A 27,118-nucleotide genomic window follows, 5' to 3' on the forward strand; every position below is an offset into this window, starting at 1 on the left:
CTTGATGGGCCTGGGGTTCATCACAGTATTACCTATAGTCTACCACATTCCATCCTTCCCTAGCTACCCCCTCATCTCCTTGTCCACATGTAGAGTGCAGTCAGGATCCTCATGGGGGGGGGGGGTAAGATGCATGGATAGTTGTAGGGGGAGGGGGAGGGGGTTGGGATATGACTGTCAGAGGTAAAATACCAAAATCCTTAATTGGGAAAAGGCAAGATTATGATTAAATTTCAGGGGCTTCTAAAAATCTACTCTTTTTAAGGAGCCACCAATCTATAAGGTTAAATCATAATACGCTGATAGGAGGGGGAGGTACGTGGGAAGGGGGCACTGTACCCTAGACCCCTTCTAGCTTGTCTCCAGCCTCAAACTTTGATTGATTCATAACTTGCGACAGGAAGTGCGGTTATATGACTCAAAACAAAAGAATGTTCCTCTTTCTCTTCACGTGCCATACTTCCTCCCATATTAATGTATGACATCAGCACCGATCACTTCAACACTTGCTAAATCAGCATAGGCTCAACAATGAATATGCTGTGGAAAGCCTTATGCCCCATTTTGGCTCAAAAAGTGAGCCAACAGATAGAAAGAGTTCATCATTATTAGTGGGAGATAGTAATCTAAATATAATCAAGGTTCAAGAGGATGCATGTGTCATTACTTCAGAGATTCATTGTCTCGTGTAAATCTTGAAATTTTCATATACAGCTTTGCATGTGAACATTACCATCTTAAATAAATGGGTCTGTTCTCATGCACATTCAGTTTTCAATAATCAAACTTGCATTCAGCGACGCACTATCTATCCTAAAAAAGAAATTTTGCAAGAGATATACAAAATTGAGCAGTTTGTGCAAATCTTGAGATATGAGCAATATTGAATTCAAACTTGCACACATTTTTCTATCAAAATACAAGATAGAAAGTACATACCACAGAAAATGATGTAATGAAAAAGATCTATGAACATTTCATTCAGGAATAATTTAACTCGATGACAAGCAGACATGTACGAGAACATTTTGGAATGTTAAGTGCTTGGTTTCACATGGTCTCATGTTATGGTCTCGCTGACAGCACATATCTTGCTTGCTCTCTCTCTCTCTCTCCCACACCTCATGGTGAGTAAAACAGACTTGCCATCTAAACAGATAGGAAGCTATCAATTAACAACTTTGTTGTGCATGACTCACAAGTTCATAATTTGGAGAGATCCATTGTTTAGCTTGAAGCCTACAACATCATAAAAAGTTCAATACAAAAAAAAAAATGAGTTTGGAAAGTGCAGTGCCTAGCTTTCATTGCTGTGCTCACTGTTGTTTTTAAATATTCAGTTTCTTTTGAGGATGTTTTTAGATTATATGAAAGATTGAGTCACATGACCAGTTCCAAAATTGGTTGTATATTCGGTTTCTAGGCTGCTTACATTAATCGGGTGTTGCAGGTCCAATGACTTTCTTTCCAAAATTGATGTTCTCTCAATTTTGCAAAACATCTTCTTTTGATTTCTTCATTTTGTTGTAATTCAAAAACGTTTAATAGGTGTTCTCCTTATCTCTAGTTAAAAGCAATGTGTCATTTGTGAGGAAATAATGTTCAAAGTTTAATTAATAACATCAAGTGTGAGTAAGAGAGATAGAGACAGGAATCAGTTCATGTCTTTACACAGTACATCATAAACTTTATATAAAGTTTTTGGGTAAGGTGGAAAGTTGCATCACACTGTAAAGGCAGTTTGAAAGACAGGTAATATCTTGTGTGAATACGCACTGGAATATCTGTTTGGAAGCCAATTTTTCAAAAAGTTTCATAATCTGTTAGTCGAAGCATCATGGCAGCAAGGCATTTATTTGATGGAACAGATCACTGGAGTCAGCTCTGCCTATGAAGTAATACCACCCACATACCACGAGGATCAATTTACAGGCCCATGAAAACTGAATGACTTTGGCTGCCTGCGACCTATGCTGGCCATGGTAAAGGGCATGGGTGCACATGGTTTAAAGATGCTCCTCCTTCTTACGGCTGAGGTTACAAACCATGCAATGTGTTATCCGTACAATCATTGCTTGAGTAAATGCCAATGCCTATGAACTAGGTTCATCAGTCAGTTACACCAGTTAATAAAGGGACCAATTTTTTTTTTTTAAATCTAGGTCTACTTTATTTCTTGAAACTTTAATTTAGACAAAGCTTTTAGACCCACTGTCTGGTTTAAATTTCAGTAGAAAATGGACAAACGATCTAAACATTTGTAAGGAATAAGAACCCTGAATAGAGTATGAGAATAAACTGTCACAGAAGCAAATTTAATTAAATGCTGATAATGTTCATTCTTCTTTTGCAAGGTTCAGTCCAATGACTCATTTCATGAGACACAACCCTTGGAAAAGAATCAAAGTTTACAATGCTGGCAAAGACAATGTATCATTGTTTTCTTTTACACCTGTCTTTAATTCTTCCTTGACAATGACTTAAGTTATCTTGAATTTGCAAGAGAGACATCAAAGTGCAAATGTGCACTAATGTGTGAACGTTAACATGATCTGTCATCTTAACAATGCATTCAGGCACAGTTGGTTGCATTCTGTTTCAAGGTGTGAGGATTCCATACAAGAATATGGAGTAAACTTGGAAGGCTGACTGATGTAAAACAAGGAATGATGTGAAAAATATGTTGAATCTTTGACAAGGTGATATTCAAAATGGTATGCAAATTTGAAAGAACAGCGCAATTAACTCTCCAACGATTGGGAGCTTCAGTTATCAACCCAAAGGATGATTCTTTGTGTTCTAGAATATAGGTGAGGTGATTCATGAGCCTGGCATCAATATAAATCCTTTTTTTTGGAGGGGAAAAAACTATAGCGTCTCACACCTCCAAGTGATTCTGAAGAATCTACAATAAAGTCTAGAATATACTCTACATACAGGTTGTATACATCAACTATTGTGCGAGTACAGGAGGGAGCCTCGCACCTGACGGCGGTCTCTGCGTTGCAAACTGCTCTGCGTCTGTAAGTGCGGTCCTCAGCTTACGGATCTCCTCTCGCTGCATCTCGATGATCTTGACGTTCTCGTCGTTGCGACCCTCTCTGGAGGCTAGGCCGGAGACGATGGATCCGTTGGGTACGGAGGTCAGATCTTGGGCGGGGGTCTTGTTCTTCTTGTTGATTCCGAGGGCGGCCTCCAGATCGTGGACCTGGGTGCGGGCAATCTTGAGCTCTCTCCTCAGGTCATTGATCTCCTTGATCAGTGAAACATTTTCCTGATGGGGAAAGAAAATAAACTTTATATTAATTGCATCAAGTTATCATTCTACAATCCTTCTCAAATAAGAGTTATATGAATCACTCTAAAACAGATTCTGTGAAAAATGAAATGGTCACTTTGGTAAGGATTGCATCATAAAGCAATTAACGTCAGACTACACACCATTACACACACAAACATATTCATGTTGTAATCAACTTCTCTAGATCTTAAATGTATTTAATATCCTACAGAATTAGTTTTTATTAATTACTATTAGGTAAACTTATAGTTTTGTGTACAAAGTATACTAAAACTATCTCTTGGTATCTTAACTCGTCCGTTTATTCATGACAAACGAATGACTTAAATTGGGGCAAGTCCACAGTAAGGATAATCAACTGGTAATCCACTATACACATCTTTAAAAAAGTTCAAATACAAGCTTATTGCAATTGAATACAACACATATCATTTTTTAATTTAAACAATTTTCCCCCCTCCAATATATGGGGTGGATGGCTCTTCCAAACAAGAGTCTTTTTCAAAAAGGATCAAAAGCACTATCACGGAACTCCTGATTATAAGGGGAAAGATCTTCTTCCTGAGCTGAAACAAAAAGCATATCCAGACAGACTTAGAGAACTACAATTTCCTACTTTGGCTTACAGAAGACAGAGAGCAGACCAGATACAGATATTCAAAATCCTGAGAGGCTTTGACAGAGTGAATCCTTCAAAATTCTTCCAACTTGCCACTGGCTCAACAACAAGAGGCCATGATTTCAAGATTGTCAAACAACGTTTCAACACAAGACTTAGGCAGTATAGTTTCTCAATAAGGAGTGTAAATAATTGAAATGCCCTGCCTAAGGAAGTAGTCAATGCTGCCACCATTAACAAATTCAAGTCATCCCTAGAAAGGTATTGGAGAAACAATCCAATTGAGTTTGAACCATACTTGAGACGGGATGCAACAGTAAAAAGGGACAAATAAGCTAAGCTTTCGCAGTCTCTACACCCAAGTATACCCAAGTAAGTAAGTAGAAGACTGGTAGTATATCTTACCTGCATGATTCTGACATTATCTGCTCTATGGATCTCTGTATCCTTGGTGAGCTTCTTACGTAGGGAGGCTACGCTCTGCTCCAGATGTTTCCTCTGTCTGCTATACTCCCTCTGGATGTCTGCATCAACGCTGGCCGACTCCATCTGAAACAAGGATTGGGATAAACGTTGATTAATGCTGAATCAAACTTAAAGGGGGTGTAGCATGGCAAATACTGGTTATAACGCCATCTACGACTTCTTTTGGACAGTTCTGCACATAAGCGAATGGACTTGATTAACAGTCAGAGTGCGCTAGCGTTCGCGAAACAGACCGAAGTTCTCCTTATGCTTCGGTTTCGAGTATGTTGCATGCATGTGAATACTGCGGTCAAGTCGTCCGTAGTCGTATTATATCTGATTGGCCCCCAAGTTAGGCCACGGGAAAGTCAGGTAGTCTCGTCGTGCTACACTCCCTTTAAGACAGTATGGACAGGAATTTGAAAAACTTGAAACTTGAAAGTAATCAATGGATAAGATGGATCCAATGAATTGAACGTGCCTATAAAAGTCTACAATTTTAGCTACAAGGAAGTTTTAGTGTCTAGTCCAGCCCATTTTATTACTATTTTAGAGCCCAAAATAAAACTGACTTTATACATGGCATGAACTATATACATACAAGATTAACATAAGTGTAGCTTTTGAACATTCACTCAAGATACACATTTGTCGATCAGGTAAGTGGCATACCCAAAGTCTTATTCTACTCACTGTGTCATCCTGTACATGCTTCTGGTAGAGTGCCTTGATGCTTTCCTTGAGCTTCTTGGGCTCCTGCACGAAGCCTACACAGTTGTGAAGATCTGTCTTGAATCGCCTGCTGATGGCATCCATGTCTCGCACCTAAAGACAGAGAGAAAGATGGAGTTTTTTAGCACTTCTTATGAAACACTTGTGCAAGAAACATTGGAAAATTAGAACTATAGTTGTCTCATTGTCAGAAATGAAGTTCATTGGTACCTGGTTTGAAGAAAGTCTTCAAAAAGTCTGAGCCCTATTGCCATAATGACTATAAGGTAGGTGTAATAATAATGATAAGTGCTTTTTATCCTTTTGTAAAAGGGCTATTTGAATCCAATGATTAATATCATTATTATCATTACCCCCTCTATAATCACGACCACAATCATCATCATCATCATCACCATCTTCATCATAATCATCATCACCATAATCATCACCACCATAATCATCACCATCATCATAATCTTCATCACCATCAACATCATTATCATCATCATCAAGACGATCATCATAATCATCACCATCATAATCATCATCACAATCATCATCATTATCTTCATCATTATCATCATCATCATCATCATCATCAACATCATCATCATCATCATCAAGACGATCATCATAATCATCACCATCATAATCATCATCACAATCATCATCATTATCTTCATCATTATCATCATCATCATCATCATCAACATCATAATCATCATCATCATCACCATCACTATCATCACCATCATTATCATCACCATCACCATAATCATAATCACAATCATCACCATAATCATAATCATCATCACCATCATCATAATCAGCCTTATCATCACCATCATCATCTTCATCATCATCACCACCATCATCATCTTCATCATCATCATCATCATCATCATCAACACCATCACCATCAACACCACCATCACATTATCCTCCTCCTCCTCCTACTTCTCACCTTCTGTCTCTCCATCAGCATCTCCTTCTCGGTGGCCTTGAGCTTCTGCCTGAGCTCGGTGATGTTCAGCTCCAGCTGGGTGTTCTGCTTGTGGAAGCGCTCCAGCTCGCTCTCCATCTCCTGGATCTGCTCCTTCATGTCCTTGATGTCGTTCTCCCTGGGCTCGATCTGCTTCTTCAGCTCCTTGATCTTGTAGTCCAGGACAAACTTGAACTTCTCGAGCTCCTGGTTCTTCTTCTTCAGGTCATAGATGCGCTTCTCCTGTTAGAGGGTAGGGCGATGGAGGGGTGGGAGATAAGGGAATTAGGAGAGCCAGTGGTTTGAAAAGTGACGTTTGCTGCTGTCATCAACACACATCTACAGTATTGATATGAACCTTGAAAATAGATCACTGTATTCTTAAATTCAAAACATATTGCAGACCAAGCTATTTTAATATGGATCCTCAATTAATGGTTGTCATTAATGGGTATCTTAGAGCAAGCTAACTAGGTTACCTAGGACTCTGCAATTAATTGTGATATATCTAACTAAATGAATAGAATTAATGATCTTCATTTGCAAACCTCTCAACTGCCGAGGTGGACCAGTCATTGAACAAGCTAGATAAAAGGGCAGGACAACAGATTGTGACCAAGTTATGAAATGTACTAGAGGTCTCTGTCACTGAGACCGATGTTACGCAACAGAATCCACCAAATATCCTTGGTATGACTTTTTTTTCTTATTAATTGTTGAAATTATAACTTATCCAACAAACCTGATTAAATCGCTTTCCAATCTTAACACATTTATGACATGAAAACCTACTGAATCTTCATGACCATGCAATAACTCACTATTCACAAATGAGCACATAGGACCTACCTTATCTTGAATGGTCTCATCTCTCTCTTGGATCTCCTTCTTGAGCCCATAGATATCCTTCTCCAGTGACTTGATGACACCTTGAAGCTTGGTCTGCTCATTCTGAAGCTTCTTGATCTCATCCTTGTGATCCTCTATCTCCTTCTGCTGACTGGTGAACTATTACAAGGAACAAACATCGCCATTTTAATGTTTACAATCATCTACATACAGTGTGGGGTCATTGGTTTTTGCTCAAGACAGGGTCAGCAACCAGTCTAGCCCTTGCAATGGATATGCTTAAACCAAAGGAGTACAACTGAAAGGAGCTTCTTCTCTGAATACCTTAAGATCTACATACAGTGTGGGGTCATTGGTTTTTGCTCAAGACAGGGTCAGCTACCAGTCTAGCCCTTGCAATGGATATGCTTAAACCAAAGGAGTACAACCGAAAGGAGCTTCTTCTCTGAATACCTTAAGATATATATATACGTAGGTGTATCAACAGTACCACAGTAACCATGGCGATACTTTAAAGGTCCTTCCGAACATTATCATGTCTGGCCTAATACACAAAAGTACAATGTTATTGTCTTATTAACGAGACTATTTCCCCCCGTGCGAAGCAATATATCACTCACAATTAAGGTATTGAGTAGAGTAGAATCAAAAGAGCTCACAGATCTTTGCATGATATCTAATAAGAAACAATATCCTTCCATGAAACAGACAATGTATAAATACAGTTGGCTTCATCTGAAGTGGGATATACAATGTAACAGCTTTGGACTACACAAGTATTCTCCTAACAAATTACCATAACTTTTACTACTACTACTACTACTACTACTACTGCTAGTTTTAAACTTCATTCCTTTTGCTGTGGCTTAATCCTATTTTTACCTTTTTCCTCATGATGCCTGTCTCTCCCTTGAGTCTCATGTTAGCTTCCTTCTCGTCTCTCAGTCTTCTTTCATACTTGTTCTTGATGTCTAAGATCTCCCTATCAGCATCCTCTTCAATCTGTTTCTTGGTCTCCTCATACTCACGCTGCTGCTGACGGGACTCCTCTGTGGCCTGAATAAACACATTTACAACAAATTTAAGTCATACTTAATTCAATTCAATTCAATTCTTTTTATTCATACAAATTCAAAAAAATACATGGAAATTTGTTTGGTCACAAATTGTATAAATACGTAATATATATATATATATATGAGAAACTATATCATTGTGTTTATAATCATAGAAGAACCATTAAAATAAAAGATAGACAAGATAGAAATATTTTCATATTCTTGTATTACACACTGAAAATGATGAAAAGGATAGAACATCAGTGTGAAGGAAGGAAGGGAGGAAAACTATGCCAAGCCGATACTTGGGCCACATGCATGCTCCTCACTCCATTTGATTGTACAAACGAACTGAGTATGGCACATATTATAAGAATGTAGCAAATATCAGTACAATTATATACTATTTACACTACAAAGACATCAGACCTACAACAGCCCAAACAAAACTTAAATTACCCTGCATGCATGGCCTACATATTTGGGTTGGTTTGGAAATGGTCTGGAGATGTGACCATGTTGTACCATGGCACCATGAAGTTGTGTGATCTAATATAATTTAACATTTAATATTTCTTTAATCTTAAGTATGTTGAATATTAATTTAAATTATTTGTATGCGCCTTGAGCATCTCTAGAGATGGATATGTTGTGCTTTATAAATATTGTTATTATCATTATTACTAAATATGAGTTAATATGCAAGTGAAAGTCACAAACATATTCCAAGAAAGGGAGGTTATGCAGGAAATTGAATTGATTGTTAAAGGGATCCATCGTCCACCTACCTGATCCAGGAGTGTTGTTTTCTCCTGTAGCTTGGTCTCATAGTACTCGGTGAGCTCCTCCAGGGCCTGCTCCTTGGATTCTTCCATCTCGGCCAGCTGTCTCTCGTAATCCTCCTGCATCTTCTGACTCTTAGACTGCAGCTCCTGGTACTTCTCATACTCTATCATCAATTTCTGGTTGTTGGCAGATTCTACGCATCAAAGGAAAATAAATATGTTAAAGACACTCAGTAGTCAGCTCTCATGGGGAATTCGACACAGTTCGGGTGTTTACCCAATAACAGGTGTTGTCATTCACCAGTTTTATGGCCATTAGACCTTATGTAATGCTTTGCTTTTCTGTCACCCGAAGACTCTCGAGTATTCTCTGAGAGATTAGGGGGAAATTCTTGACTGGCCTACGGGTTTGCTGTGTGCAGATTTGTACTCTCATTAATGATATTTCCACCAAGTCTGGTGTCATGCAGTGAATTATTGCCTTCTGAACATGGAAACTGACGAGTGACTCCCTTTAACAATTGTAATCACAACCATATCAACAACTAAAGATAATCTATATCTTGAAATTAAGCTGATGTTTAAGTCAGATATGGCAGGAGGTAATTTGAACAGTATATCTCTTTAAGAATGTCTGCTAAAAAATAACAAAACCTTTCTTAAGTTAAAAGACAAATCTCAATCCTCCTTGGAAAAACAAAAAATTGAAATGTTTTTACTAGAGAGTGTGAAATTCATCATCTCTGCTACGTTGTAACAAATGGGCTTGTTATAAATGTAATAAAAGGTTACTATCTTTAAATCTATCTTCATGCTCCAGATAGAGATCTGTATTTCGAATGATATGAAAATCTCAAAAACGAGATGTGCATGCTGACAATCTGCAACTGGATTTATTTGAAGGAAAAATTAATTCCTCAATAAGATGTTCTCTCAAAATCTCAATTTGACCAGAGAATTCAACAACTTATTCAAATTTGATTTAATGACGGTGGCATCATCAGAAGCTTGCGCCTGGAAAACATCCCTGGGTGGAACACTTTTTTACAAATGATTTTTATTTCTCATGCAAAACATAATACAATGAATAATTATATTACAAAAATATGCGAGGAAACGACAAATATAATAGAAAAAGCATGAGAAAAGGGGAACTAACTAGAAGCAGAGCTTGTTGAAGTGTTAGTTCCTCAGATGCTGTTTTACAATATAACAATAATATACTAAGTATGCTTAGAAAATCAATAAATAGAAAAAAAATATGTAGCTAAGAAATTATAGATTTGGGGGGGGGGGGGAATAAATAAGAGAGGAAAAAATGGAGGGAAATAGGAGAAGGCAAAAAAGAAAGAAAGATAAAAAAAAGGGAAAATGAAAAAACTTACCAAGATCCTGAAGCTCCTTGGCATGCTTCTCCATCGTCTCCGCCAGCTCCTCGTCGTGCTTGGCCTCCTCCTTGTCCTTCTCTGTCTTGAGGACCTGGTTCTTGGTCTTGAGAGACTCCATCTCTTGGATGAACTTCTCCGTCAGCTCCTTGATCTTCTCGTTGTAGTTCATGTCCTTCAGCCTCAGCTGGTATTCGTTTTCCATCTTGAGTTCCTCCACTCGCTGCTTCAGCTCGCCCATCTCTTGGTTCTGAAGAAGGAAAGGTGGGATAAATCAAAGAGGATGGTTGAATAATTAGTAAGTACCCTTTAAATGTTAAAAGATGGGAAAGTTAAAGGCTGATTAAAGTTAAAGGCTGATTTCTTCAGGGAATTAGGGTTAGACCCCCAAAGAAAGGAATGTTTGGGAAGGAGGGAGTTATAGAAAGGGAAAGACAGAGAGAGACGGAGAAATATAGATAGATAAGCAGAAGAAGAGTCAAACTGACAAAGAGAGAGAGAGAGAGAGAGAGAGAGAGAGAGAGATAGAGAGGAGATATAGATTGAGAAAGATGGGAAAGTTAATTTAAAAGGCAGGCTTGGCAAGGGAATAGGATTAGATCCACAAAGGAAGGAATGTAAGAGAAGGGAGGTATAGAAAGGGAAAGACAGAGAGAGACTTCGAAAGATAGATAAGCAGAAGAAGAGCCAAACAAGGGGAGAGGAGATAAAGAATGAGAAATATAGGGGAGATATGAAGAAATTAGAAAATAAGAAAGGGAAAGATAGAGAAGGAGAAAGAAGAATGAGAGAGAGAGGGAGAGAGAAGGGGGAAGAGGGGGAGGGAGAGAGAGAGAGAGAGACACTAAGAGGAAGGAAGATAAAGAGACAAAGTAAGACTAAAGAGGTTCACTGTACCTTGTCTTCTAGGTCGGTCTTGGTGATGAGGATTTCCTCCGCGTAGCCAACCTCCTTGTCTGTTCTCTTGAGACCACGTCCTTCTTTATCATTGATCTTCCAGATCATAAGTACTGCATCCTCTGAGATGGTGATGAGGTACTGGTCATCATATGTGATCCTCATCTATACAAAAAGAACAAAATATACAATTCATCAATGGGAATGAACTATAATTATAAAATGATGACGTAGATCCTAATCAATGATTGGTTGAAAGTGTACACGTGACCGTGCATTTATTTAGCCTAACGCGAAATTTGGAGAACTACCGGTCATTATCCTATGGTAATGACCGGTCATTGGCAATCATGTTTTGCAATCGCAACCATTGAGATGTATCGTTTTACTTTTACTCGCGAAAATGGCTGCAGCGGAATTTAAAACGCATTAGTTATCTAAGTTAGATATAGATGTAGACCTAGAATTAGTAATGTACAGACTTTGAGATGAGGGTGATTTATCAAATAACAAGGATCCATGTGATAATTTTATAAAACAAATAATACACAGCATTTTGATTGGGCATTAGTACCTTCGAAACAGTCCAAACACGTACCTTGGCTATCGCCTCGGGCGTGTTAGACTGTTCCAAAGGTACCTTGCATGTGGGTAATTCTTACTAATGCCCTCACTGCAGTGTATTATTTGTATACTAACAGCATCTCTCTCATCATCAACAATTTTTATATTTTGTAAGCACATGTTTGTTTTCTTCCAAACATATATAGATGACTTGCCAATTGAAATAGTTTATTGGTTTCTTAGGAGCAGTTTGTCAAAATCATGATCGGGAAAGGCTTTCCATCCACCAATTATCAATACACATCTGTGCTTTTATAGCAAAAACTGGAATGGAAAATCTGCATAGTTTTCACTGTGAACAGCTGATTATATTTCCATTGATACATATGAAATACATCAAGAGACAATTAAGCTGTACATCAAGTTACTTGTCTTGTTTCCTGTAAGCATTCTATAGAAACAGTTGTAAATTCTAATATTAGTTGGAAAGCACTCGTTCTTAGTCAGAGACTTTCTGCCTTTAAAGCCCATCTGTACTAGTTTGGCCAGGAGGGATTAGACCTCCCTGCAAGGTCACTGACAGGTGGTTATCTCATCAAATCAGCTCTCAATTAACATAAGAAAAAGTGGATCATGGGGGACCAACGGGAACCGGCGCTTAGGCATTGTTTGTCATATAGAGGGTGCAAGTAGCCACAAGTTAGTAGTGCAGCCCCGCTTTAAATTGTTGCTTGCTTAAAGCGGGTCTTACCTTTGTGATGCCTCCTCCATGTCCCATATGCTCCTGCCATTCACCTGGTACAGTGAGAGGGAACTTCATGGAGCGCAGGGTCCCGTTACCGGTACCAGCGAACAACATCCGCCCACTATGTGACATGACAACTTGAGAGAGAGTGGTCTCGTTAGAATCCACTTCACGAAGGATCTGTGGTAATATCAAACATCAAAACATTAAAAGATGATCTACTATCTCAACAATCAACTCGAAAAATATAATTTGTGGAATTTAACATTACGAGCCAGAGTAATATAACACTGAGTTCCTACAGGAAATCTCTATATTCAGATGGTCATATCTCAGCCAATACTTAACATATTTGATTAATTTTCGACATTTGGACATTATTTTTGATGCTCTTTCGGAAAATGAAGACAAAATCGAAAAATCCCTAAAATAGATTTTGATGATGGCACAGCTTCTGTACTCTATTTGGAAACAATTTAATTACCAATTAATACAAACATGACGAATAGTCGACACTACACAGTATTTTTGAGAAGAAAAAGAAATCGAAATTCCAGAATGAAGTGATAATACTCAGTCAAAAGAAGTAATATTCAAGAATCTCCACATACCTTCTTCATAGTATATGATGTGTAATAACCTTTTACTCTCTTTGCACATATGATGAAAATTTAAAGATTTGCCTATGGTATAAACTTGCAGAGGTAGCACAAAAGGATGGGCAAAACAGCAGACTCTGAAGATTGTTATAAAAAAAAGGATATTTTAACTTTCAACCAATACAATGAACAAAGTGAAAAGGCACAACAAGCCTCTATGAAGAAGGAACTATCTGTTTGGAGTAAGCATCAAAACTCACTAGTGAAAAATATACACGGGGGGGTTGGGGCAAATTAGCCCCCAAAATGCTAAAAAGAGCCCCCGAAACTCATAAAAGAGCCCCCAAAAATTTGCATAGAGTTCAATGCAAAACAAATTAAAGAGTGTTATTTTCATGCAAGCAAGCTTGAAAAGTAGCCTCCAAAATTGTTAAAGTATTTTTTTCCCTGAAACTCACCTGTGAATCTGATATTTCCTTGAGGGTCCTGTCAGAGCCCACGGCAAAGGTGACCTTTCCATCGGGGCTGGAGGTCACACAGGTATAGCTACAGGACTTGAGGACACTCTCACCCTCTCGCTTGCCTGAGAAGGCATTCCATTCATATACAGCACCGTCCATACCGCAAGAGATGATCTTGCTGTCATCGGAGCTCCATATAACGGACCTCACCTAAAGAAAGTTCAAAGAAAGTTGTGATGTGATGGTGGTTATTTTACCTGACTGCTAAGAAAGCATAAATGCTTGTTAGTAAAGCAACAAAATGGCAGATCGGCTTAAGGTCCTCTCCGAATTAGGACCTGGTAATGAGGATTAATAATGCCTTACGGGTTTCAAACCCGGGTCATCGGTTTAAGAGACCATGCACTGCTCTACCGACTGAGCTATCGCGCCTCCTTTAGGAGAGTTAGTTTCAATTTCATCTAGACATCGATCCGTCTATTTTGTTCCGTTTTTATTTTCAGTATGACGGTGCAGTTGAATATTATCATAACAAATGCCTTTTTACCAAGTAAATTCAATTGTTGTATCTGGGCTACAAAATTAATAGAATACAAAATAACTTGGGGAAAGCAAAATAACATTATTGTAATAACAACAACAACAACAACTCCAAACATCATCAGCTATAGTGCAGATATCAACTACGCTAGGTGCTCAAAACGCTCAAATATTACCCCAGCTCTGCTAGGCTACCAATTTCAGTGCTCACGGCATTAAAGAATTCCTTCCTACCCGTATCCATTTCAAACCTAGGTGGAGAGTGGCAAATGTAGATTTGAGTCTTGCCAAAGGACATTATAGTGCCTATAGGCTGGACTTGAACCCTGTACCTTGTGATCTACAGTCTGTAGAAATCCAATAGACCACAGCACCTCTACAAGAGTTTGTTATTAACAATGTTCTCCATAACAGTGCACTATTGTAATACTTGCTAGTATCTGTTTTCAATCAGCACTGCAATGCCACTTTTGCAAATCACTTTTTACAAAATAAAATGATGAGATTTCTTTTCTTTACCTTTCCATTGTGGCCTTTGAGATTGGAGACATTCTCAAATGTTGTTGATGAGTAGATCTGGATGACATTGCCATGCACAGCGGCAAACAGATGACCACCATTGCTGAAGGAGCACTGGAAATTTGAAATAAAACAAAATACAGAAGAATTTCACTTATGATTCATAATAATCAAACATGCCAATAAAACAGTTAAAGTGTTGTTGTACAGTCTGTGTGCAAAACTGAAGCTTTAATCATTTAAATTTGTGTTCACTTCACTACCTTTCCTTTGAATACTGTATTGGGTATCTTTTCTATAACCAAGGCTCTGATTTAAAACTTGTGATAGTTTAAGATGTTTTGCAGTTTCTGATACCTTAAAGAATTACATCACGAGAAATCAAATATCACCGGTGTTGCTAGATGGCGCTGCGGATTATGAATCCACCATAAAGATGTGAAAGATATAATTGTCTGTTCAGAGACAGAAAGGCATTCACAGAAGGTTTCTGAAAGAATACAAGTTAAAGGTAAAGACCAGTTTTGGAAACGCCCCCTCTCATAAAATGAAATGGAAGCTCTTATTACCAATCTTGTGAAAGAATATGTTTTGACTAATACGTGATGATACAAATTTTGCCGGGAAACCGCCTACTAATTGATATATTTGGTAAATATCCGGACCGGATAGATATTGCGCAAGTGTGGCGTACGTAGTCCCGTATACATCTTTTTGGGTACAGTGCTTGTAACTTTACCAAGACTGGGCCAAATTTCTTATCATTTTGATGATTCCACAACCTTGCAGTACACACCGATACCTATATGCTAGATGATCAACCTTTTTCTGATCGATTTCGCAACGTTTCTTTCACAATGCGATCGCATGACCAGAACTGGTCTTTACCTTTAGCGCCCCTTCTGGATCTTAAGAGATGATATAAACCTACCTCTCTGCATCCTCTGATGGGGAATTCCTTGAACTTCTTGATGTCATCGATGAGTAGATTCATCAGACGAAGCTTATCACTGAAACCCACCAGGATGTAGAGACCAGATGGATGAAGAGCGATGCTGTAGGCCTCCTCCTGAAACTCTTTGTATAGCTCCAGTGAACTAAAGGGGGAAATGAATAATCATTTTTAAAATGCCTGCCTGTACAGAAACTCCAAGAAGAGGTAGAGACTTGATCACTGAAGAAATTACATAATGCATGTCTAGCTGACCTCATTTTTTCTGCAATCATATCAACAAATTCAGTTTCTAGACTGCAATAAACAAATCAATGTTTGACTTCCTATTACGAGTCTATAATCGCACCCTGTGGAATTTAGCAATTACGTGTTAAAGCAAAGAATTGCTATCTCATATTTAGAATTCATAAATTCTATGAACGCTACAAGTTGCTATCAAGCTAAAGCCACAGTACTAATATAAAGAGTGTCTGGCCATTAGATAAAAGACAAAGTAAAAGTGGTGGAGCAATATTTTGTTTCTAAAAGCTTATCTGTACTAGTTTGTAGGAGGGATTAGACCGCCCTGCGTGGTCAATTACAGGTGGTTCTCATCAACTCAGCTCTCAATCAACATAAGAAAAAGAGGATCATGGGGGACCAATGGTCTCCAATTAGGCATTGTTTTCTATATAGAGGGAGCAAGTAGCTACAAGTAGGACAGTGTGGCTTTAAATATTAAGATGACCTACCATGTTTCATAGTTCCAAACACGCACAGATCTGTCTGTGGAGCAAGTTGCTACGAGAGGCTTTCTGATACACACATCAAGGCCGGTGATTATATCAAAATGGAACGGCTGGGATAGAACTTCAAATGTTGCTTGGTCTCCCTGCACAAGAACGAGAAGAAAACAGAACATTTTGAACAATCTTGAAATATATCTTGCTCGAAACCAAGCAGAATGTATCAAAGCGTATGGAATCATACTGGCCGGAATGCTCCCCAGTGAGTGGAGAATGTACATACATTGTGCGGGTAAGCCTGAATCTGATGACCGGGTTATAATATATCTGTAAAGTGCTTATAAACATTGTTGTATCGATGTATTGGGCGCTTTATAAAAGTGGAATATTATTATTAATCACATGAATACCTGAGTCATAACGCCAACTCTAAACTGACTGATTTCTGGCAATTGGAAGTAATGCAATTTTTTTTGGTTTGGAAGCAGTCTGGTGTCAATCTCTTTGGTGTAACTGATGTATAAATTGGTGATCTCTTTTAGTTCTGATTGACAATTATCTTTTTTTAAACATAAATTTCAATAAATTAATTTAAATGCACCGAGTCCCGCCGCTGCACTAATGTCCTTTGGCAAGACATTGATCTTCATTTGCCACACTCCACCCAGGTGAAGTAAATGGACACCTGGTAGGAATTTATTCCTTGAAATGCTAGAGCGCCATATGACAGCCGTGCTAAAGCCAGGGTAATAATCAGGAGTGCCAGGAGGGTCAATCTGACTGACCGTATACAAGTCCCCATTACCGGTATTATTATTTTTTTTTTTATTTTTTTTTTACAATGGAATGTAGTTGGTCTAGGTAACTTTCATGAAAATAATTGATCCAGGTGTATTTGGGATATCTAGTTGGTCTACTTATACAACCAACCAACCTAGCTTTGAACCCAGAGTCATGTCTTTTGGATGATGACATGAAAGATCAGTCCCCATAATTGCTGCTCTGACTATCTATAGATAGTCAGAGCAGCAATTATATAAATAAATAATATATTTGAAAATGAGCATGTCCTAGGTATTTGAAAATACCAATTATCTTAGAATGAGGAACATATAAACAATGACAGTACGAGCGACTAGCTATAGAGGCTATCTACCTTTAATATACAGATACATGTTCTCTGAGAAGTGTCTAACTTTTGTTTTTAAGTGGCCCAAACATTGTGGAGCGTGTGTGCGGCGCTTTGTAACTGCGAGGAAAAGGCGCTATATCAAATATCTTTTGGATTGAATTGATGAAGTTGGTAACCTATGGGAAAAATTACCTTGGACTATACACTTGCTCAAATATATTTACCTTGCCAATCTCTGCACTGGACAGCGTGATGGCATAGAGCTGATTTGTAAGTGTGCTGGCGATTAAGGTTTCCTCGGATGGGCTGATAGTCAGAGTTCTTATCTCATGGCTCTCCGCTCTGCTGTCATCTGCTCCTAGAGCATTGTTGACAATCTGAAAGAAAGGGAGAAAGATGATGATTATGTTATCCTAGGCTTTTTCCATATGCCTTTCTATAAAAATAGACAAACTCATTAGTATAATTGTGAAGATTTAAAGAGAAGGATTGCTGATTTGATCATAATACACCTTGTATTCTCGATTCTCATAACATCTTCCCTTTTATCAGGACTATGTTCATAAGCAACATGACATTGTACGACAAAGAATTCAATTTTTTTTTCTGATAGCCAAAACTTTAAGATTAAGAGAACTTTTTCTACATAAATAATGATGGACTACAAAAATGATCTCACAAAGTTTAGTGTAAAATCCCCATCAATCTTAACTCTGTAACTAGAATTCATACATTGCACATATCTGTAATGGCGGTTAACAAATTGCCCTTTTATTAAAAGAAACCTTATCAAGCGATTGATTCTATACAGCAGATTCCAGTTGAACAAAAATATTTCTTTATTAATTACCCGTATCTCTCTGGATTTCTTGTACGAATCCTTGTCCTCTGTTTTCTCATAGACGACTACAACCCCATGACCAGCTGAGCACGCGAATCCTTTAGATGATGAGACGATAGCAGTGATCCGAGGTGTGCCGGCAGCTCCGGTCCCCTCATTCTCAGTAATGGTGCCCATTGCAGATCTATGATATGAAAGAATTGAGTTTCCAGTTCATCAATGATCCCAGAACTCAGTCAGCAAACAATAGGAATACATCTTTTAACAATAGAAAATTATGATTGTAATCCTACTCCCATTTAAGACTTGTAGTGTACAACATACATAATATATCTGGCAGAAGTATTTTTGTGTATTGGACGGACCTCAAGCAAAAAAAAATTCAATACCCCCCACCCCACCTTTCCTACTTTCTAATTGTCTTGCACAATATGGAATCAGTTCCGTTTCTGGAAGAAAAAAAAATCTCTTTAAAGGGATCTGGTAACTTTGTCTCAGATTCTGAAACAAAATCCTGGATTTAGCTCATGCTGCAATGATAATTATAAACCTTTAGGTCAGTCAGGAACCCCATGACTTTTACAAGCCGATCGCCTGTCTGATTATCAAGATATTTATGATTGGAAATCAAACCAATTTTGCGTTTGCCGAACGGTTTTCAAAACACTACAGTCTATTGGGGAAAACGAGTATGGTAAAACCGGTCACTCAAAGATTTTTACTTTTTTGGGGGCACTTCTTGATCATTTTGAAGCGCAATTTTTTAGGGCTTCAACATTACACCATATCACAGACACTGATAACATGTAGGGCCGTTCATCTCAGATTTAATATTGTTAGACGATGCCTTGAAGATAATATCGGTTACTTACTTATCGGCATCTTGCTTGGAGCTAACTTGGACCGTCATCTCATTCCTAAGCTCTCCAGCCTCAAACAGCAGGAGCTTGCCCATGTCTGTGCCTACGATCACCCTCTCATCCGAGACCCATGCTTGGGAGAGGTAGTTCTGAGGTTCAAGCTTCTGGAAAGCAAACTGTTTGAGGTTCCCCTCACTGTAGCGGTAGAGCTTGAAGATGCCATTACCAACGACGCAGATCTGGGTGTTATCTTGGGGGTTGAATGACACCTAGATAAGGAAAAAAAATACCACAAATTTCAGCAAGATATCACATACAGTACCAATGACCCAACGCCCTGCAAATATTAACATATATTGAACAAGCTATCTTAAATAAAGAGTATGCATCAATACATTAACAAAATAAGAATGAAATTGAAGAATGGTCATCCAACAAATTTATTTTGTAACCAAGATGTTTAGTACCTGTCCTGTTCTTATAACAGCTGATTATTCCAGCAAATGTCTTTTTTCATAACTTTAGGTTCTAAAATTCCATCCTTGCAATGTTGCATGATAAAGAGTGTTCAAAAGAGGGAGAAAAAAAACGTCTTCATCATTAGAGAGACCAAGTAAAATATTCAAATGATTGCATCAAAATCCAAAACAACAAAGTACATCTGCTTCATCTGTAATGTAAGTAATAAATGAAAACTATAGCATTACACAACATTAACTGTTCATCGCAAAGTGCAATTGATCTTGTGAACCATTAAAAATGATTCTCATTTTGTATACCTGGTAGATGTCATTATTAGCCGGATTTGTAGTCTTTGTCACAGCCATCACTTTGGACTTTTCCCAGGTCCAATAGACCAAGGTCCACTCTGGCCTGCCCCCCTGGGCAATCAGATACTTGGAGTCTGGAGAGAAGGCCATGCTGACTACCTCATTGGACTGGATGTCAGTGGAGCTCAGGGCCTTTCTTTTCCTCAGGGAGTGGAGATCATAGATGGTAATAAGTGCCTTGTCTGACCCTCTTTCTGCAACCGCGATATACCTTCTGTTGGGGCTGACGCATGTGGCAGAGAATCCAGAGCTCTTGTCCGATCCTGGTATGAATCGCTGGGTCTTTTGGTCGATGTTGTAGAGAATGATGTTGCTACCACAAGGGTAGACCACTGTCTGTTCGTCAACATAGCTGATGTTGCCAGAGACATCCCCCTTCATGCCAAATACATGGCGGGGCTGTGAGAGTGCTATCGACATGTTTGTACCTTTCTTTCTTTCTCCTTATGTTGTGTTTCTGTAAATAGTAAAATGATATTGCATGTCACAGCAACAACTTCTTATGTCAAATGAAACCACATTCACTTGTTTCATTGTAAGCCTGCATTATTCATGAAAATGTATGCTTCATGATCATCAGGAAAGTTGCCACATTTTCAGTCAAGTCTGTTCACTCTTTTTTTCATCACTGATTAAACAGATTATGCATTTGACTTTTAGTTTGAGAAGCAACTTTTCAACATATTTCTTTCTAGCTATTAACTATGCAATAGAATAGGAAAGAGAGACACATGCATGATCGCGCAATGCACATAGACTGCATAGCCATAGGATTTTAGCACACAAAATCGAGAGCGCGATCAGACACCCTATCATTATCAACAAACACAAAAGATCGCATATGGGACTGAGCATCAAAAGAACTCGCTCGAACACGTCACATTCCACACGCAATTGTGTCATACAACACATCATACTCAAAGAACGCATTATTCTTACTGGTAGAAAAAGTAATACTTTCTCAAATGTCAGTATTTTATTATACAATTTCAACTAACATAATGTAGAAATTCTTCAGCTTACCGTGTATGTAGGAAGTGCTCCAAAGCCAAAGCAAAGCGCGTATTGATGTATTGTTGCTATGCACCTGTCTCTCAGTTGCTATGAGGCTGAAAACGTATACGTCCCACGTCCGTACGTCGCGTGTCGGGAAGATCTCCGATCGGCGTTCTCGGTGTTCACAGACCGTTCAAATATTTTTCAAATTGATAAATCGTTTTGTTTCTTTCTTCATTTGTAAGTGATTGTTTAGCAGTGTGTTCACATAGTCGGTATGTAAGGGAGATTTCGGTTCTGTGACTTACGGGGTGACTTAAAGTTATATTATAAACAGTTTCGATTAATTCGCAACTTATATTTGCAATTTAGATGATGATGATGATGATGGTACTTGTAAACTTGCAATTGATCGGGTATAACAGCGCTAGCGTTCATTAAAAAAAAAAATTATAGTCAAGGTACCCTTTTAAGAAATAAAATTCCAAATTTATTTACAGAAGATTAATTTTGCATCACTCTGACACTCGTCAAGGGCCATGAACAAATGAATAAATTTTACGACCGGGCAAAAAATAATCACACTTTTAATACGGCGGGAAGAGGGGGGGGGGGGCCCAGTGGCGGATCCAGGGGGGGGGGGGGGGTGCAGATTTTAAAGTTTTCGAGGACCCCCCCCAAAAAGAAGTGCTCACTACCCCCCCCCCCCCCCCCCCCCCCCCCCCCCCCCCCCACTGAGCGACTTTTCGGCTTGCTCAGTCGTTGCGATTTTTTTTTGGACTAAAAAAAAAAAAAAAAGTGTCCGCTTACCCCCCCCCCCCCCCCCCCCCCCCGGTGCGCGGTTGGGCGAAAATGAATTCAGATAGGGACCAAGAGTAATAATTTAATGAAACGTCAAAGCTTCCGCTCCGCGCGGGATGGGGGAAAAACTGAATTCAGACAAGGATTAAGAGTCGAAAACAGTACAACAAATCGTCTTCTCTAATAACCAAATAAAACGTCAAAGCTTTCGCGCCTTGCGCGGGAGGGGGGGGGGGGATAACTGAATTCAGACAAGGACACGATACAACGAATCGTCTTCTTTCTCTAATAATTTAATGAAACGTGAAAACTTTTGCGCTCCGCGCGGTTAAGCGAAAATGAAATCAGACAAAGATTAAAAGTCGAGAACGGTAAAACGAATCGCCTTCTTTCTCTAATAATTAAAAGAGACGTCAAAGCTTCTGCGCTTTGCGCGGGAAGGGCGAAACAAGAATCACGTGTCGGGAACGGTACAACGAATCGTCTTCTTTCTCTAATAACCAAATAAAACGTCAAAGCTTTCGCGCCTTGCGCGGGAGGGGGGGGGGTAACTGAATTCAGACAAGGACACGATACAATGAATCGTCTTCTTTCTCTAATAATTTAATGAAACGTGAAAACTTTTGCGCTCCACGCGGTTAAGCGAAAATGAAATCAGACAAAGATTAAAAGTCGAGAACGGTAAAACGAATCGTCTTCTTTCTCTAATAATTAAATGAGACGTCAAAACTTCTGCGCTTCGCGCAGGAAGGGCGAAACAAGGATCACGTGTCGGGAACGGTACAACGAATCGTCTTCTTTCTCTAATAATTTAATGAAGTGTCGAAGCTTTCGCGCTTCGCGGAGGAGGGGGAAACTGAAAAGTAACTTTAACTAGACATTGGGACATTGGCATTAATATGTTTGTTGGTAATTGACGGCTAGTTTTGTCGGTAATCGGTGGCCTCTACCCCCCCCCCCCCCCCCGCCCCACTGAAAAAGGTCCAGCGACGCCTCTGATAACAACACAGTTTACACACTCGAGATAATTTTTGCAAGTACAACTGGTGAAGTACCAGACTACCGTCTTTGTGCATTGTGCAGTAACGAAGCATATACAACGTCCCGCGACGTGACAGATCACTTTTCTCTAACTTCTAACCAATCAGAAAGCCTCGTTTTTTCCAGGAAATGCCGGTGGACATTAATGTGCTAAATGTGGTTCTCAAAATTCTAAATGCTTCCTACTAAAAAAAAAAGAGTTTCTGACCTCCGCTGCCTCGCCGCTGGCGCCTCGCTCTGTCGCTTCGCTCCATCGTTTTTCATATATTTCGCCCCATGCAGTTTTGTGCCCTCCCCGGTAAGAAATTCCTGGATCCACCACTGTGTACTCTAGCAATTTCTAATATTTGGTTTTGACGGAATTGACGTTATTCTAAAGTAATAACAACATTTGTTGTAATGCTAAAATTCTCTTGCGGCACCCCAGTTGTTAAATATTTGTTTACATTAGCCTGCTGCCTGCATTATACCCGAGGGAGCATACAGTTACTAATGATATATTCGATATACTGTTGGAAAATGTTATCAAACATTATTCATTTTCCCATCACCATCCCATAACCTGAAAATAATATCGAAGAAAAAGTAAACCATCGATAAATCTATTTACAAAAAAGATAATTGGAGAAAAATGTTGTATGGTTTAATGTCAAAGAGGGCGCCAGACCGCTCTCTTCACGGCTCGTCTGTAAATAAACACGTCCTTGCTCTCCAACTTGGCAGAATGCTTCATGACTGCGGGGCGTTTATGTCAGCGGAGGGAGGGGGGGGGGGGGGGGGGGGGGGGAGATTCTATGGCCACTGTCACATGGGGAAAAAAAGGTGTATTTTACATTTTTAAACTTTGATTTTACCTTTTTTTGGAGATCCCCCCCCCCCCCCCCCTGGCGCTCCATTTCTTACACTGCGCGCATTTAAAAACATGAAAACGTTGATGATTTGGTATCTCTATTTGTTTCATTGGTGTTTTTTTTCTTTAATTTTTCATTACATTTTGGTCTGTCAGTGCCAGCTCTCTCTCTATCTCTCTTCTGTTTTCTTCCTACAGCTACACTGACACAGACTGATTTCTGTAATCTTGCTATTCTCCATACCCCCTACTCTCGCTCTTTCTTTCTCTCTCTCTCTCTCTCTCTCCCCTTGCTCCTTGTCCGTTTCTTTGCTCTCTCTCTCTCTCTTTCAGTATGTTCTTGAACCAAAATAAAAATGACAAGAGAATCCACGAATAGTCTTTACTCCCCCTGAAAAGAACACCTTGGTGCATGGGTCATAACAAACTCTACTTATGTAATTACAAGGTAATTTGGCTAGTTCCATCTCTTTGTATTCTATTTTTTGAAGCCCTGATTTAACAAGATTTCCAAAATAACGGAGGTAATATCATTAGCCTCAAATAAGTTAGACAGTACCTTGAACCAATTTCATATTCACCTTAACTTAATGTATGACAAATACAAAAGAGAGAGAGAGAGAGAGAGAGAGAGAGAGAGAGAGAGATGGAGAGAGAGATGGAGAGAGAGATGGAGAGAGACTGATAGAGAGAGAGACTGATAGAGAAAGAGACATGGAGAAAGAGAGAGATATACAGAGACATATGGAGAAAGAGAGAGATATAGATGGAGAGAGAGAGAGAAAGAGAGAGGTGAGAGATAGACAGAGAGAGAGAGAGAGTTAGAGAGAGAGAGAGAGAGAGAGAGATAAAGAGAGAGAGAGAGAGAGAGATAAAGAGAGAGAGAGAGAGAGAGAGAGAGAGAGATGACATATAACTTCACTGACACAGACTGATTTCTGTACTTTTGACAAATCCATGCCTATGTTTTATTCACCAACTTTACTAAATAGCATCTAAATACAAATAAATCAGCATAAATATATATCTATCGCAAACAAATACACAAATGGAAGGAAGACAAAACATTCTGTATTTACTCCACAAAATTCTCATTCCAAAATGTTAAACATTTTAGAACTCTTTCAAAGATTGGTTGACTTTTGTCACTTTTGTCAAGATACAATTACATAGATTTTTATGTATGAGTAATACTGCACATATCAATTTAAAACTTATTTTCGCCCTATATTTTTTCTCCAACAGCCTCTAAAATGTCTTTGAAAAATCAACTGCAGTGAAACTACGAGTTTGTAATATGCATTTAGCTTTGGAAGAAAGATCTTCATTTTAATAAGAAAAAGGTAAACATCAAAATACCTCATAATGACAAAATACGCAGACCACACAGAAATGACGTACAAAACTACAAATACAAATATGTATAAAAACTGAGTCGTGTAAGAATGAGAAAACAAAATCCACACTATACTATTAAAATCTATACTACACGTATAATGTTTCAATAAACAAGTCAGCATGCATCGTCATAGCAACCTGTGTGCCATAGCTTATCATATTTAAGGTGGAAATTATGAAAAACAAACTACACAGCCATTGTCTGCTTCAAGTAAGTCCTCACGTTTATTTACAACTGTACAATTGGCTTGAAATCTCACATTTTGTACAGAAAAGGAAGGAATGGTGCCAATATTGTGGGAATGTGTATGCCTTGGAAATGTCAGAAGAAGATTTTATGGTAGAAAGATTTCGAATGTAATGGCACATAAAAGAAGTTCATTTATTCTATGAAAAACAAGTACAATTTCTTTCTATAAAACTTACTAAATAAGGAGATGTATGATACATATTGGGCCACACATGCCAGTCATTTTTTCATAATAATAATAATAATAATGGTGGGTTCTTGTATAGCGCTCATGTCTGTCAGACTTGACACTAATTTCAAAACTCCATGATTACCAGCTTCCCGTGTATCAAGTCATCTTATTTAATTTCATCTTCAATATACTCTCAATATTACAGTCACAATAGCATTTGGAGAACAAGCCTTTTAGACAGATAAATGCAATTTCATTGGATGCCATTAATAACCAATAACAGCCCTCTTATCAGAAGCAAGTCAGAATGAAGGTTTTCTTGTACCCTTTACTTGTTGGAAGTTGGCTGATGTGGCTGACGATATGAAAGCTGTATTTGATTGTGATTTGCGCTCAAGTTAATCACTAATTTGTAGAAACATGATGCTAGTTGCAAAGAACAAATAAACTTAATGATGATATGGAAGAACTGCTCACTTTTATGTAGCACCAGAGAATATTCAGTTTAACCAACATTTTTTGATGGGCCAAAATTAAGATCCGGCTTTATGTTTCTAGCTCAAACTAGTACATGATGTCTGCTGAGAGCCAGAAGGACATAAGTCATAGGGTTGAATTCACAAAACAAGGTTCAAATTTAACCCAATGGCTTTACTATGGTTAAAAACCCCTCCCCTTGAACTGAAATACCCCCACCTGAACTGAGCTACTGTTGTGTAAAGAAACATACAGTGAGGATACATACAGAAGCAGGTAAAGAAGCATATACAGTCAAACCTGTCTATAGCGACCACCCAAGGGAAACACAAAAAGTGGCCTTTGTAGACAGGTGGTCTTTGTAGACAGGTTCCTTTAGTACATGATTCAATGAGAAACCATTTTTAAGGGAAACAACAAATGTGGCCTTTGTAGACAGGTGGTCACTAAAGCAGGTTTGACTGTATATTGCCTGTTCACTGGACACAAGGACATGCATGTACTAGTCTGCTTTAATTAAAATGGAGATATACACTATGGGCTAAGATAAACCACTTTCGTGAATTCGGGCCTCATACATTAGCACTGATTAAATGCCCTTTTAGCTGTCAGCAGACATTATATATTTCTCACGGGTAACACCGGCGTGCCAAGGTGTACATGTATGCGTGCATATTTATCTGGGGAGTTTCACATTTTTCTTTGTGTTCCAAAGCTTAATCCTTTTTGGGATGCGCCCTTGTTCGAGCCAGCCTGAAGGCCGATGATGTTGTTGCCTGCAGCCAGTTGCTCTTCGGTGAATGTACGCTTGTTGGGGTCCGCGACGGCGATACCCCACTTGATGGGATAGCCCTTCTTTGTAGCTACGCCACCCAGCCGAAGGAGACACATCACAACCTGATAACACAAACACACAACAAAAACAAAAACAAAAAAAAATAAAATAAAATAACTACAATAGAAAAAACATGATTTTTTTTTTTTTTTTTAGAGACAAACGTTTTCAACAGGAAAATCACCTTTTCCCCCTTCATATGGGCAGGGTTGATATTGCTACATTTTTTAATATAGTTAATTTTTTCTCAAATATAATAGTATGAGCAAGAATAATTTTCTGAAGGAGATAAAAACAAAATTATTTGGATTGTGCTACAATGCCCTATTTTTTGTCTGGACCAAGAGTAAATATCAGGGGGGGGGGGAGGGGGGGGGGGTGTCACACCAGTATACTCCCAGTACACACAAACACGGAAATGTACCTACTCCAATTATATTTTTGCACCCCCCCCCCTTTAAGATTACCGACC

At 38.7% G+C, this 27,118-nt stretch overlaps 2 protein-coding genes across 3 annotated transcripts in view; both read right to left on the reverse strand.

The window, feature by feature from the left end:
- Nucleotides 1-379: 379 nt before the first annotated feature.
- On the reverse strand, nucleotides 380-20,949 carry LOC752584 (cilia- and flagella-associated protein 57). Its single transcript, XM_030983155.1, has 19 exons — nucleotides 20,850-20,949; nucleotides 19,776-20,283; nucleotides 19,009-19,265; nucleotides 18,146-18,320; nucleotides 17,520-17,672; nucleotides 16,170-16,309; nucleotides 15,415-15,580; nucleotides 14,484-14,597; nucleotides 13,422-13,634; nucleotides 12,371-12,544; nucleotides 11,056-11,220; nucleotides 10,159-10,408; nucleotides 8,777-8,967; nucleotides 7,813-7,986; nucleotides 6,931-7,089; nucleotides 6,064-6,324; nucleotides 5,079-5,210; nucleotides 4,326-4,469; nucleotides 380-3,274 (listed from the first exon to the last, which is right to left on the reverse strand). Exons 2-19 carry the CDS (start codon nucleotides 20,244-20,246, stop codon nucleotides 2,954-2,956), a joined length of 3,660 nt encoding a protein of 1,219 aa, XP_030839015.1. The 5' UTR covers nucleotides 20,247-20,283; nucleotides 20,850-20,949; the 3' UTR covers nucleotides 380-2,953.
- A 3,784-nt stretch (nucleotides 20,950-24,733) lies between these two features.
- LOC115923050 (transgelin-3-like) overlaps nucleotides 24,734-27,118 on the reverse strand; it is a 29,772-nt gene continuing 27,387 nt past the window's right edge. For both annotated transcript variants that reach the window (XM_030983170.1, XM_030983164.1), the window contains exon 5: nucleotides 24,734-26,708. In XM_030983170.1, the coding sequence (XP_030839030.1) occupies nucleotides 26,502-26,708 (207 nt within the window). In that variant the 3' untranslated portion in view covers nucleotides 24,734-26,501. The remainder of the gene's footprint in view (nucleotides 26,709-27,118) is intronic.

Source organism: Strongylocentrotus purpuratus, unplaced genomic scaffold (genome assembly GCF_000002235.5).
Source record: "Strongylocentrotus purpuratus isolate Spur 01 unplaced genomic scaffold, Spur_5.0 spur5_contig_828, whole genome shotgun sequence".
Taxonomy (NCBI): Eukaryota; Metazoa; Echinodermata; class Echinoidea; order Camarodonta; family Strongylocentrotidae; genus Strongylocentrotus; species Strongylocentrotus purpuratus.